General features: G+C 36.6%; 1 protein-coding gene across 4 annotated transcripts in view; it reads right to left on the reverse strand.

The window, feature by feature from the left end:
• inpp4b (inositol polyphosphate-4-phosphatase type II B) overlaps positions 1–14,831 on the reverse strand; it is a 198,999-nt gene that overhangs the window by 45,543 nt on the left and 138,625 nt on the right. For all 4 annotated transcript variants that reach the window (XM_028016222.1, XM_028016220.1, XM_028016223.1 and 1 more), the window contains 2 exons: positions 10,422–10,523; positions 5,380–5,488 (listed from right to left, as the gene is read on the reverse strand). In XM_028016222.1, the coding sequence (XP_027872023.1) occupies positions 5,380–5,488; positions 10,422–10,523 (211 nt within the window). The remainder of the gene's footprint in view (positions 1–5,379; positions 5,489–10,421; positions 10,524–14,831) is intronic.

Below are 14,831 nucleotides of genomic sequence, written 5' to 3' on the forward strand. Positions count from 1 at the left end.
TGATTATATTATTCGAAAAATATGTCCTTATTTTTCTCAATGTAGTTAGGGAGACTATCTCTAGGAATCCAGCACTCCTTTTCATTTTTGATGACGTCTTCTGGCTTTCCAAAGGCTTTTACAGTTTCCTGTTTGTTCATTTAAAAAAGCTCCAACATTCTTTACAACTTCAAGGACAACATTAGAAAAATAAACGAGTGTAGAACAACACTTCATCAGTTTAACTTCAATGCAGGAGGCAATTGGTACAGATTAAACTGGGGAAACTGGCCTCTTCGAAGTGAATTTCCTCCTCAATTTAAACACACTGATCAGTAGGTTTGTCTAGAAATAGTACTAAGAGAGAGCAAAGCGCTGGGCCCAGTGGCCTAATTAAGCAAGTATACATGGCACATGGTTAATTAATAGTGGAGAGGAAATTAATGAAAAGCCAGAGGCCTCCTGCTGATAGCTAGCAGGAATTAAAATGCAGCTACGTCAGCAGAATTCCCTGCAACCTTTTACATGACGGTCAAAGACTTCTCTTCCATTTTTTTTTTTTTACAGCTCACTTTAATCAGGGTTTATATATATACCAGCCTATATATACCCAGCCCACCTTCAGATGCAACCCCAAGGATCTGATCTCTGTCCCAATCCTTTTAACTGTCAACCATCGTTAGTTCCTGAATCTCTGATCTCATCGCTATCCGTTAGAAAAAAAAGTCAAAGCTGTCCTCAATGATGCAGAGAAAGACAAACCATGATCTGTGACCAGAGAAGCCTCAGGGCTTCTGCCAGCCACCTTCTCCTTCAGTCGCTGGTTCCTGGATGTGGTTGACTCAAGAGCTGGCGATGAACTACAAGCTGCTGTCCATCAACATGGGATCCCAGCCACTGCCAACGGCCTGGCCCTTTTTTCCTCACACAGACGAAGAATCCTGGGAGAAAGTTATTTTGTTGGACAACATGCTGCTCGTCACACTAAATCTGAAATCAGCCCCAGGAGACTTAAGTTAGGGCTGTGTGGTTTCAACCACTCTCTTTGCCCAAGAAATGTGACATCTGGCTTTGCTGCTTGACACAGATGCCTGGCGAACCAACAGAGCCTCCTCCCTCTCTCTCTGTAAAGGAGGACACATTTCAAACAGAAAGTGTCCTACTGATGACCTACTGCACATCTTAAGCTTATCTACTAAGTCCAGGTCAAAAAACAAACAATAATTTTCCTAAAATACATCTATAAGAAAATCTGTTCAATCATAGGTAGGGACGCAAAACAATAATCAACTAATGGCTAATTGTCGATTAATGGTTTGTAAGATTCAAATTAGTTCCAGTTGATTAACTGATAACGTCTGCTTAGAACAGTCTTTCTCAAATTGTGGCCCTGGACTACTGCTCTGCAAGGCACTGAATGCAAACGGCCATTTATTTGCTGTGACATGAACTTGTTCATGGAGGATTTAGTGTTTCACATATTTTATTTTCATCTCTTATTTTTTTAATTCAGCAACATAATAGGTTCCTGTTTTGTTATATTTTCTAAATATGTCTAAGTACAGCAATGTGAGAAAACCACAATCAGTAAGTATTTAACACAGGTGACACAAAATATTGTTTAAATGTATTGTGCTACTAAAACAAAAATCAACAAGATTTAGCCTTTCATGAGTCTTGGATATGAAAATGAGGGCTTTAAATTTCAACCTGCAACAATGTTTGATATTTTTATTTTGAAATAAGATAGGAAGTATCATTTGATGTCATTTGAGATGGCCAGTTGCCTAGTGACAGTCGAAGGATTTTTCATTTGGTTTACATGCAACACACTTACCTGCCCCAGTATTAAGGTAAAAATTGTTTGCACAGTTGAATTTTGAGTAAAACTGTCTTAATTGTCAGCCTGCACCAACGCAAGGAGAGCACTGTTACACAGCTAATAGATTATTATCTATTATTCTGTAGAAAAGACTTTACTGGAAAACTGAGACCATCTCTGAGAATCCAAAAGTTGATAGTTTGAGAAGAAAAGGATAAAAAAATCCTCTTGCATTTCAAACAAGCATTTAGGGAGTAATGCATGCACTGAAGAAAGATAAAAAGGAAAATGTGCAGTTTTTCTTTTTAAAATTGAGGAATACAGTGGTCAGAGATGGAACATATTGCACTCTTGTTCTATTGCCAAGTTTGGCCGGCGCAGGTTGTTAATGGCTCCAGAAAGATCCCATTGTCCCCTCTTCTACTGTCCACAGAACAAAGATGAATGGCTCTTTTATTACCATCCTGCTAACACATCTGGGCTCAGGTTTTCCTTTTTTTCCAGTCCCCTCCCATCTTCTATGTCATGATTTAATATCATATCGAACAGCCAAGTCTCACATCTCACCAATTGTCCATTTTTTAATCAAACATAATTAGAAAAGAGTGCATCTTCAAGACGAGTGGGTAGGCTGGGTGAAGTTTAATTATCCTGGAAATGTATATTTTTGGTAAAACAGACTCAACTTGTGCTGAATTTTCAGGGAATCTCAGCTGGAAATATCCAGACCGCTCTGCACTGACACACAGAGTGGCTCATTTAGTAGTTTCTTTAAAATGTAGAGCCTGGGTCCACTCCTGTTTCTGACCACATTCTAGGTCAAACATGAACTGCACATTGCACAGCGCAGGTCGCAGCCAGTTAGCCAAGTGGAAAATTGGAAAATTTGAGCTACAGTGAGTCATTAGCTAAATCAAATACGAAACAAAAAGCTCCATCTCCCTGGGGAGTTACCTCTGAAGCCTAATCTCTTACGCAAAGTAAATGATTTCACTTCAGTGGTGTCTCAGAAATATGCTAACCTTATCACTGTTCATGCAGGCAGACAGAACTGGCCATCTTCAGCAAATTCACTTCTTTATTTTTTAATCTGCAAAAGCCCCAAACTATTTTCCCATCAGTTTTTTTTTCCCATTTCATGCCCACACTTCACCCCTCTTCATCTTTTCTTTCCCACTCGTTCTGGTGCTGCAAACTCTGTAACTAATTAGATCTGGCATGGTCTGTAATGACTTTGCACTCTATGGGGAGCAATGATGGAGAGAAAAAAAAATCACCTTTTGCTTCTTTAGGCATCAGTCAAGTGGCCACATACTGACATACAGCTCCAACCTCCAACCTCTGAACAAATAAAGCAAAAATCTGCAGCATCTCCCTGATCTGAGGTTTCGCAACGCAGGCTAGGCTACACAAGAGTGCAATTTCACTCATAACACTGTTACAACAAAAATGGCCTCGTTACAGTCTTTGTGAAGCTGTCAGTGTTGCTCTCAAAGGGAATAAGAAAAATACAAAGCATTCAGCTCTCAGTCGTTTGCTGACAGTAATGATCTTTTGGTCAGTGAACAAATCATTAAGTAGCCGTTTTCTATACGGCATCATCCACATTTTATTGACAGATCTGGTAAAGATGTGTTTATATCTTTAAAATAAATTCAGCTTTTACTGCAGTAGCAAAATATCATAGAAGAAAATGGAGAAAAACAAGATTAATAAAAAAAAAAAAAATCAACAAAGACACTGGTGCCATAGTTATCGGGTATGACAGAGTGTTAGGATCATTGTAGATTAAAGGCAAAAAGAATGTTGCCAATTTCACAAAAAAACTACAAAAAACTGTATTTACAAGAAAAAATAGGACAAAAAAAGTTCATGCAGGATTCACTGGACCCTCCTGGGATTGCGGCAAAGTTACATTTGTCAGAAAAAACACAAGGTTTGGCAGCTCTAGGGTTTAAGTGACACCTTTAAGAGATGAGTATCTGGATGTTTCCCTCAGTGATTCTGGACTCTTTTTCCAATATCACTACAGCTTCTACCAGGTTCAGGCAAAGATGTTGAAATTTAGCCCATCTTCACAGCCATCCAAACTTTTTCACCAAATTCAGACAGCAGTATAAATGCTGACAGCTTTTGACTTTTCAATCAAGTAAAATACAAATCATAGCAGAAAGCTATTTTACTGCAGAGCTCAAACACAGAAAGCTGTGGTGTAATGTAAGCTCAGTTCTTATCATGAATCATTAATAATCTGACAGAAAATAGTTAGAATAAAATGAATTAATGATTTAACAATCCAACTGTCAATGGATTTATTAGTCACAAATATTGGGTTTGACATTTGAAGCGCATAATGTGGAAAAAAAAATTTGTGATACCTCATGCTTTTATGTTTTTATCAGTACTTATTTTTACTTTCGGTGCCTAAAGTCAGAATTGAACTTTGAAAGGAATCTTTAGTTTTCTTCACCAGTTGAAGAAATACATGACTCTAACGGTGTCTCTAAATGTTTTTAAAGTTCTTATTGATTTTGAGAAGGAATCATCTGTGCGTAAATGTTTTAACTGGGTAATCTTTTATTTAATTTATTTATGACAGAGTTAATTTTTTCTGTTTTGCTGCGAACAACGTCTGTGTGCCACCTCCAGTTCTGGCCAGGATTCTTTTACAAAAGAGATTTTTAATCTTATAAGGGAAGAAATGCGAAACAAAGGTTAACAAAGGTTAAATAAGAAATAAAAAACAAGTAAAGTGTATTATAGCTAGATATACTGTAATTCCGTTTTCAGTTTTTCCTCATGTAAAGGTATTTTCTGTCCAGCTAATTGAAAGGTGCAGCAATTAGCTGTTACACTGTTTAATTAGCGGTGCAACAGCTAATTGATCACATTGTCACATAATGACAATGTGATTAATGATCACCTTTTTAAGAGGTGTCGATTCCCTCATATCATATAAAACTATATGATATGATAAAGGCTATATGATACTGTCTTCCTTAATAAAATACTTAAAAAATTTTTTTTTATGGATTGCTTGAAGAAAAAGTGTCGAAATCTGTCTTCCTGAATACAGTAGCTGTTACTGTGAACGTCTGTCATGGTTCTCCAATAAAAACAACACAATTTCTCTTCATAAACTGAATTTTTTTCTGGCAACCAGCCTGAATCCAGCAGCGACTCCATGTTGTCCGCTGACCTTCATGATCTGTGGCTCTTCGATGAGAAGCTAACACGCTTGATAAAGCTGAAAAATGCTTGCCTGGGAAAAGAACAGGTGGAGGGGACATTCTAACTCTCCAAACCTTTTCCATCAAGCCTGTTGCCTCCGGTCAAATTAACCTGTCAAATCCTGCAAAGCTCAAGTCTAATTTCAGCATGAATTGGAGTTAAGTAACTGGCTCAGACCTCACAAATCAAGTCCATGGGGCAGAAACAAATTTCCTGTCAGTTTTAATTAAGAAGTTAAAATCTAGTTCTTAATAAAAGCATTTTTCATCAGAATGCTGCTTCAATTAATTCACCCATACTTTCCTTAAATACATCCCTCCTTAAGGGAAATCTTTGTTTTTTTTTACCTCTTCTTCTCTGCTTCGTATCTGCTCAGGAGACGCTGCAGGCCGCCACACTTAAAGCCCTGGAAGTGGGCTGCTGGAGCACCGACAGTGATAATGTCATACAAAGCATCTGGAAAGAGGGGAAAAACATATTTTAGTTTGCTGAATTTAAAATATGGAGACAGATAACTAAAATGCAGGAGGCTCCTCAGGGGCTTGAAAGAAAAAAACCCCCCATGAATATAGCAGACAAAATTTTAAATCTAAACTCAAATTGAATTAAAGTCATGAAGAAGCACAATTTTAGCAGTTGATAACACCTCACAAACATATTTTATTATAACACAATGCATTCAGCGCAAGTGGGAAAAATATGACTGAATATGAATCAGTTTTTCACAGCAAATATATTTCTGATGAGGTGGTTCAGATGGCTTTTACAGCAAATATAGATTAGAGTCAAAATGATTCCCATATTCAAAGAAATCAACACAAACTACTAAATTAACTAAAGTCCTGTGTAATAAAACAGACTGGAGCAGGAAACATCTATTAAAATTCTTATTAAATTTTATTAAGCAAAAAAGCCTAAGATGGCTTTTCAATGCAGTCGAATACGTTGCTCAGGAGTGAGACACAAGTCTTCAAAACTTGAGGCTTATTTGCACTTTGACCTTCATTGCTTTACATTTTAGTAGAGTGATTAATTCAGCTCTTTTAGAGGACTTTATTTTCTTTATCTGAAACAAACGTTGGGTCGTGCTGAAAACTCCACCCTCGTTTTATCCTCTTCTTCTTATCAACGTTACATTCCTCAAACCTCACAGGGTTTTTCTTCATCAGTGGAGTCTTGTGCTGTGAGTATTCAGAAAGGCCATTGCAGAGGAGTGGATTACTCCCGTCAGGTCCAGTTTTTACTGGACCTGGACTAATCTTCTGGACTATCATGACAAGGTGGACTAATGTTTCGAGTTGCACCTGCTCATGGCTGGTTTATAATGAAATTATATACACACATACATCTCAACTGGGACCAAATCAACTTGTTTCAGCTAAACTTGACATCCTTTCATATGTCACTTTTCTATTTTCCAAATTGAAGTCAAAAGTCAAAAAAGGTATGAAACAACATGAATATAACCTTTCGAATAGCATATAACTTCACTCTCTCAGAAAGAGAACAATGGTACTTTCAAAGAAAGATAAAGGTCTGGCATTATTTCAGGACTGAACCTGTATTTCATATATTACCCCCTCTCTCCTACATATTCACAGCTTGGTTTTGAGGTCGATTGGTCCCATGTTAGACCAGAAGGACAGCCAATGTCACAGTGCTTCACTCCAATTTGCACATCAGCCTCAAAATTAAATAAACACTTCACAGACAGCCAGGCAGGAACAAAGGTGCTTAGAGCAGGTCTTGTTTTGAATGACTAATGACTGAAGCTGACAATTAAAAACAGAAAAAACCCACGGTGTGTGTGTATGTGTGTGTGTCTATTTGTTTTTTGGCCATGAATGCAATTTAAAAGGACCTCCATTAAGGTTAAAGCAAACTTAAAAAAAGAGATTAACAGTGAGAGGCGGGAAAATGCTTTGCTTCAATTGAGTCCTGCTGGGATTTTCTGTTATATACTTGGTAGTACATGACTGATATATAGTTGTTATGCAACACTGTGTGGAAGTTTTAATCCCCTCCATTCCCTGTTTTATTGTTCTTTATATTTTAATCCAAAGAGACACCATCTCTCCTAATCATTGGACTTTGTTGGGTTTATAAACTCATTTTCTGCCTGGTGCCTGACCATACATGTATTTTGCTCATTGTGCATCTAAGATGTATGAAAATGAACAAATGGTGGACAAAAGATACAGCATGAGAACCATTCAATATTACATAGCAGCAGATGAATAGTTTCTGATAGTTATATATGGGGAAAAAATACAGCAATGAAGCTGATCATCTACTCTATGCCAAGTTTTCAGCAAATGGCTCTTTGGTGGTAAAATCCTATTTTCTATGTGTCAAACTGTTATGTTCAGCATTTTAACAGATTCAAGCATAAAATGGAATTAAACCATGTTTTTGTGACAAGCTGCTGATAAAGTCCCAAAGATTGTTACTGACTATGCCTAAATGACTAAGATCTGGAAGTGGTAATGTGATGGACTAGTAAAAGTAAAACACCTCTATCTGAGACTGGAGCTATGTGGGAGCTTTACTGGTTTGGGATTGCTGCTCTTGAATCCATCCAGTGATAGTTTAAAGTTAGGAACTGAAATGATAAAAACCAAAATCTTAAAGTATTCTTGGTGTGGTTTCTAGTGCAACACATTAGTACACTAAGAGAAAACTACGAGTAACTTCAGCAAGATATGGAAGCTTGTTTTAAGTAAAAAAAACTCCTTTCACATTGATGGAAAAGCATTGAAAGCTTGTAGAGGCTGGCCCAGTTTATTTCACCAATAAACTTGGTGAAATTCTTTGGCAATCAGATTGGCGTATTTAAGAAAAGTACACTAGCTAAGACGGAAAACCTTTTGTGAGACTTTGAAACAGGGTGGGCGACAGACTTTGTAGTAGCATTTTTATGACTGTTGTCATGATTTGGTAAATGACACTTTTAATTGACTTTTAATGCAGGTTTTAATGCAACTTTGCATTAAAATGTCATTATTTACCAAATAATGCAAAGTTAACACTTTTAATGACACTTTTAGTGCAGCTTCACGTTAAAAGAATGACACTTTATTACAGTCATAGACATTCATGAAGACTCCTTCATGTTCATGGCAGTGTTATGTCATATTTATGACAGTCATGTCAGTCTAATGCACTCCCCTTCAAATAAAGTGTTACCCAAAATTCTTATCACAAGAATTTTTTTATGATAATAAATAAACAATATAATAAATATTCAATCCTACTTTAAACTGTCGCCACAGATGAAAATAAACAAGAAAACCACAGCAGACCAACTGAGGACTGATGCATTTGCCATTTTACTCACTTCTTCATATACCACTGTAACAGAGTTTTCCTAACTCTTTTCCAGCAGCAGCAGTGAACCAGCAGGAAGAGGTAACAGAACATCAGGTACAATGACCAATCTGAGACTGATTTTCAGTTTTTCTTTTCACTTTTGTTATCCCTTTCTCAGTTAATCAACAGCAGAATGAGGCGTTAAAAAAGCAAAAAGACAGTGGAGCTTTTGTAAGGAGGAAACTGATTGTGGCGGTCAAAATGAGTGGTTATAATTCACACACAGCAATCTGTGCTGACAACAAAACATCTTCCTGAACAATGCTTTCAGCTCAGCTTTCCCAGACTAATGGTTTTCAGAAATATTTTACAGCTGTGAAAATCCATTCAGAGTAAAACAAATGAATTCTCTTCAGAGTCCCCAATGTTGTTATTTTTTCTGATTTCCCTTTTCTCGGGATGATCAATAGACAAAGTGAAAATAAATGGCTTTGCAACACTGAGTAGATTATACATCACATCTCAAGGAATTTTCTTTCTTGCAAAAGAAAATGAGTAAATGGCATTAGTTAAACAAGAAAACTGAGCAACATTTAAGACCTGGGGCCTGAACTCAACAGTTTCATTTCTTACCTGGTTGTAAGGCTCAGGTAACAACATGAAAAGTAAAGCTGTGCCAACCAATCTGGTTCTTTAGTGAAAAAAATAATTGCCTCCTAAACCTAACAATCAGCCGTAAATAAGTTAACAGCAACAACTGCCAATAAGAATTTGCAAAACAGTTTTAACATCACAGTGGAAACATTTTGTCATTAAAAAAGTCTTAATTCAGACATATTTGGAGGGTTTGAGCATGAACTTTGTGCTTAGGGTCATGTCATTTCGTCTCAGTCAGACTTAAGTCTGGACTTAAAGTAGGTCGCACTGAAACCTACATTTCTTGTTTTGATATATTTTGGTAAATCGACATATAATCAACTGTGAAAATGATTTTAAATTTGCCAAATTTCATCCTTAACTTACAAAAATGTTCTCTAACGACGCTTTCTATAAATATGTGCTTCCTTTCTATTGCTGCAGTAATTTCTAAAGCTCTGTAATTGGTCCACTTACTTTTTATTAGAATTATTTATTTACCATGCTTGCAGCAACATCAAGCCATTTTTGTATGTTTGCAAAACAAATGAAGAGAAATGTGACAAAATGACTCACTCTGTACAAAACGGTAAATTTTTAAAAAGTTCACTTTGTAGTTTCACATTACACTGGTAATAAATTATCCAACATTCCCCTTTTTTCCTAAGTGCCGTTGTGAGGTTAGCAAAGCCAGCGATGCTGTAGTAAGAGTGGAGAGATCTCAAACCACACATTAGCCGAGCACCTGAGCCGAACAGTGAGTTACCTAGAAAATTGGGCCCAAAGAGGTTAATTATCAGCGTGTCCACCAATCAATGAGCCAACTCCTTCAAGGTCAGTTTTGATATGGTTTTACCATTTTCTTTCCCCTCCTTGACAGAGAAACAAAGTCTTAGACTGATATGATGATTTGATCTGGCTTAACTCATCTTTCATCCCTCAGGTCCTCACTAGAAGAATGACAGTTAATCCCCGTGTTTGTCTTCCCGTCTTCCCATCAATCATCCTGTGTTTAGTTGAAATGGAGCCCGCTCACCGATAGAAGGGAAGCAGTTAATACACAGAGACAGTTCCAGGCCAAGAGCGGCCTGCTGCCGAGCATCCGCAAAACAGACAACCTATTATTTCACTCCGCTAAAACGCAAAGGGCTTAATTAGTATTTTGTCTGGGTTTTTTTTCAGGCCAAAGTAATTCTCACCTTTCAACCTGAGTTATGGCCTAGAAACAGCCAGCCTGAGTCCTCTGAGTATTTCTGACAGATGGAAAATCGAGCACAGAGAGACAAGAGTGTGACTAGAACCACAGAAGCTTTTCCAACATACACCTGCTGAGATGGAAAAGGCGAGCGATCAAATGCCTCAGCTTTTTTCTCGCTGAATTGTCCTTGAAGTATCTTTTAATCACATTCTGAATTTAACACACCCAGTCCTAATTAAACAGTACCTGTTCTTTGGGGGCATGTCACTCTCATCCTCTGTGTGTGCAGGTTTATTGGGATGAACTCCAGAGACTTCTGGGCTTTGCAGCAACTCGGCTTGAATGAACCTGAACGAAGAAAAAAGACAAAGTCAAAATCCAGTTGTCCGTGTCAAATGAAAACCAGACATTTAAAGACATTCTGAATGAGGGAAGTATGATTTGTAATCACAGAGTACACGTCTGAACATCATGAAGTCGGCCAAACAATCGGAAAAGTAACACATCAGACTTCAACATAAAGATATTTTTAGCACAGATGTGAAACATTTATCAATACAGGAAGGGTTAAAATATTTCTAAGGTTCTGGGACTTCAGGGAACTGCATTTTTCACAAATAGACAAACATGGGGCAGTGATGAAACTTCACAAGTCTAACAAAATTACTCCAACAACAAACCTCTTTCAGAGGGTTGCAGTAAAATCCAAAACAGCATCTAAAGTTGTCAGAGTTCAAGTCAGAGTTCCCAAGTCAACAATTAGAAACACAGACTGGAAAAAAGTTGTTTATGCTGGAAAACCACTCATTTTGGAAGAATTAAAATGATTTTGAAGAAAAGTGGGTCAAAATATTCATTATGACTTATTGGTAGCAGATGTTGCTGACAAGAGTGACACGGCAAGTTATTAAATGTAGGGACCTGATACTTTTCTCATCGGACATAGGTTGATATTGTAGTATTTTCCCCATTATTGATCAAAACACCTAAATTAAAAAATGCTTTTCATTATTATTTTTTTTACTGAAACATTTAACATAATTGCAAAAACAGAAAAATGCTGCAATGAGACAAACACTAATAGTACTGTACAAGTTCAAGTCTATAGAAATATGGCTTGAACTTATCAAACACCTTCTAGAGTTTATTTAAAACAGGATAAGTCACCAGATCATCACAGGGCAACACAAACACTCACAAGACACATAGTCATGCACACGCCTACAGGTAAGAAAAGACCAATAATCTAAGAGTCATGTTTTTGGAGAGAGAGAGAGAACCCATATACACACACAGGGAGAACATGCTAACTCTATGCAACGAGATGCCAGGCTGGGATTAGAACCTTATAAACTGCAAAGCAACAATCTGTGCCCAACTGTGTTGATGTGTATCCCCCCAGTTTGTCAAACCAGTACAAAAGAAACAGGCATTTTTAGGTTCCCTAAAATACTGTTCAAATTTTGACTTGTCCTGCTCCTGTGAACCAAATATTGTGTATTGTCTCACTTTGTGAACTGCATTGTACTGTTACACGTGTAACAGTTTTCACCAAACCATTCTGAATTCATGACAAGCAGCTTCACACACAATTAACAAATCAAATGCAACATCATATCTGGTGACCAACCCCCTAAAATAAATTTAAACAGATATTTTGCAAGGTCTTTTTAGATTAACCTCTTGAGTTTGGAGTCTATTTATGCCCGAATGATTCATATGTCAGATTTAAGTGCTTGACAAACAGGAATAAAAATAGTCTTTCCTCTCAAAATGGTCAGCGGCTGAACTACGAGGGAGAGAAAAAGCCACCAAAGACAACAGTTTTATCCAACAAAAACATAAATACCTCCAGACTCTTGCACAGTTCTGCACATTCAGAGAATCTTCAACTCAATTCAGAAATGAAGCTGCTGCACAGATTCAGATGTACGTTAATCAGCTTCATGGATGTCATGTACACAGTGAGAGGTGAGCATTGCAATATAGATAAAAAACAAAAACAGAGGTTAAACTTCTAAACCAGGTTTTATCTTTATGTTATTGACAAAAATAATTATCCTAAAGTAAATATTCAGGCAAAGCCAAGCAGACAGGAAATAAAAATGTTCATGTCTGAGTTTTAATCCAGGTTTGGATCAAAGTTTTAATGAAACACACTCATGTAAATCATGCAACAAAAGAAAAACATTTTTAAAAACTGTTGCGATGGAGGAAATAAATTACCTAAAGATTTCTGGTCATGTAGCACAATCATGTGAGACAACAACTCCCGCTTTAACTTATGAGATTAAAAAAAACAGGACATATTTACAGAGAAGCACATCTTGGTCCTAAAAGATTTTTTTTTATTAAAGTCTGAAGTAATTACAGCCTTGGATGAACAGCAACACACGGCACATTGCATTGTGTCATTATTTCTTTAAGCAAAGTAACCCAAACGGCAGAAGCAAAACGTGATATTAGTTGTACTTGTGCACAACAAGCCAATCTTGTCAGAGTCATTTTCTATGTGATATACAAAGCTTTCAGTGCAGCTCTTGATAACACTGTAATGTTTTGGTCAGCACAGTTTCTAGTAGCATATTGCTGTGGTACATAGTTCTGTAATGACTTTCTCTTCAGTTTGCATGTTAGTGAAGATTAAACTTCTGTTGACAAAGACTTTTAATCATCTTTCTGAGAGCAAAAGATGTAGTTCACCATTGCAGCGAAGCTTCCTCTCCCTCATTGTGCTGATAAAGCTCTTCAAAGCTGCCAAGATTATTCCATGAAACAGCTGTATGTTATTTTTTAAGCAGCTATGGATATGTATGTTAAGCAATTGATTCGATTAAAATTGCCACACTTCAAAAATTTCCAAACTAATTTATCCTTCAATGCAGTGGCAGTTTCTCATACAAAAATAATTACTAAATATTTGAGTACATGTAGTTAGGGTTTTAAGATTGTCACCTGATTATTTAGAATGTTCTGGTATTTTAATTAATTTAGGATATTTATATATGTTTAGGTTAGTCACATTTGCTAAACTCTGCACATTTATGGTGAAGATGGTGTAAAAAGCATATTATTGTTGCTACGGAGACCTGCAGCTGTCTAACAGCAAGCTTAGCTCTCACTGCGCATGTGTGCAGGATAAACTTGATTATTGCTCTGATTGAAGTTGTGGACAAATGTAATTACTGTTTCCTTGTAACCATTTCCTGACTCATTAAGATCGGCAAATATCTGCCTTGAATACTTAAGAAAAGGACGCCGTCGTTATGATTACCATGATAACAAGTGTGCATGTATAGCAACACTAAGCAAATTAGAATGAAATTAAATTAGAATATAATGTGCTTCACAAAGTGAGACACTTTATATAGGTTAATTACACTGATGTTTTCAAGCCTTTATTTCTGTTAGTTTATGGTAATTTTCTGTTTACAGATGATGAAAAAAACCCCCATTTAAGATCATTAAATTATGTTATACCCATAGAAAATAAACATTTTTAGTATTTGGTTTTATGCCTAAAAAGGTACTTTTTTTCCCCAACATTATCTTTATTGGTTTTTCAACAATGTTTCCATTAATATACAGGACATAAATGTGCTCTCACATCAAAGGAAAAGTCCAGGGTAGTTAAATTATTGTCCAACATTCAACTTGTGTTTCCTTGCATGCCAGGTCGTTATGGGATCTTTTAGAGCAGCACTTATTACATACAGAGTATATGAGAAAAGAAAAACAATGCCCCCAACCCCAAACCCCCCTGAGAAGAAACAACAATTCCAACAATAACGGTTTCCCTATTTTCCAGGAATTAGCCCAAATTAGTTCAGTATTGTTCGTAGTTCAGAAAATACAAACTCGAATGTATAATTCAAAGTAAAGTAGTCAAGTATACAAATAAAGAAGATTATTTTAGGACACTGCAGGGGACCAACTGCAACTATAACTCACCCCCGACACCCCTCATATCCATGTTTTCTATATATTCCATAAAAGGACCCCAAATAATTTGAAAAAGCGATAGTTTCCCTTTTATAATGAAAGTAATCTTTTCCATTGGTGAGGTTGTGGATATTTCATTAATCCAGTTAATGAATTTTGGTTTACTGGTACTCTTCCAAGAGAGTGCTATGACTCTTTTTGCAAGTAGTAAATATAAATCCATGGCAGTAATAATCTTTCTGGAAGTTTGACGTCTGTCAGGATATAAACCTAGAATGAACAATTTGGGGTCAAGAACTAGTTTTATACCTAGTATAATCTCTAGAGCTTGTTTAATCTCCCTCTAAAACTGTGTAACTTTCTTGCATTTCCAGATACAATGGAAGAATGTTCCCTTCTCTTCTCCACATCTAATACACAGGTCTGGGATGGCACCATTGTACTTATTAAGCTTTTCTGGCGTCACACATGTTCTCATTAACCAATTATATAAAAAGGTACTTTTAATATGACAAATGGGCCTCATTGAAACATATATTCTAATTTATTTACATTATATTTTAGAGCGAGTGAGAAATGTTCAGCGTTGTAATGTAAGACAGTCCATGTGTGTCTAAGTGGTTGTACTTCCAAATGTAATCCTGGCTGTCATTTTTCTTTTTTTTTGTAAAGTATGTTAATGCTGGTCTATCGATTAAACTAACACTTTACAGT

This window comes from Xiphophorus couchianus, chromosome 5 (assembly GCF_001444195.1).
Source record: "Xiphophorus couchianus chromosome 5, X_couchianus-1.0, whole genome shotgun sequence".
NCBI lineage: Eukaryota > Metazoa > Chordata > Actinopteri > Cyprinodontiformes > Poeciliidae > Xiphophorus > Xiphophorus couchianus.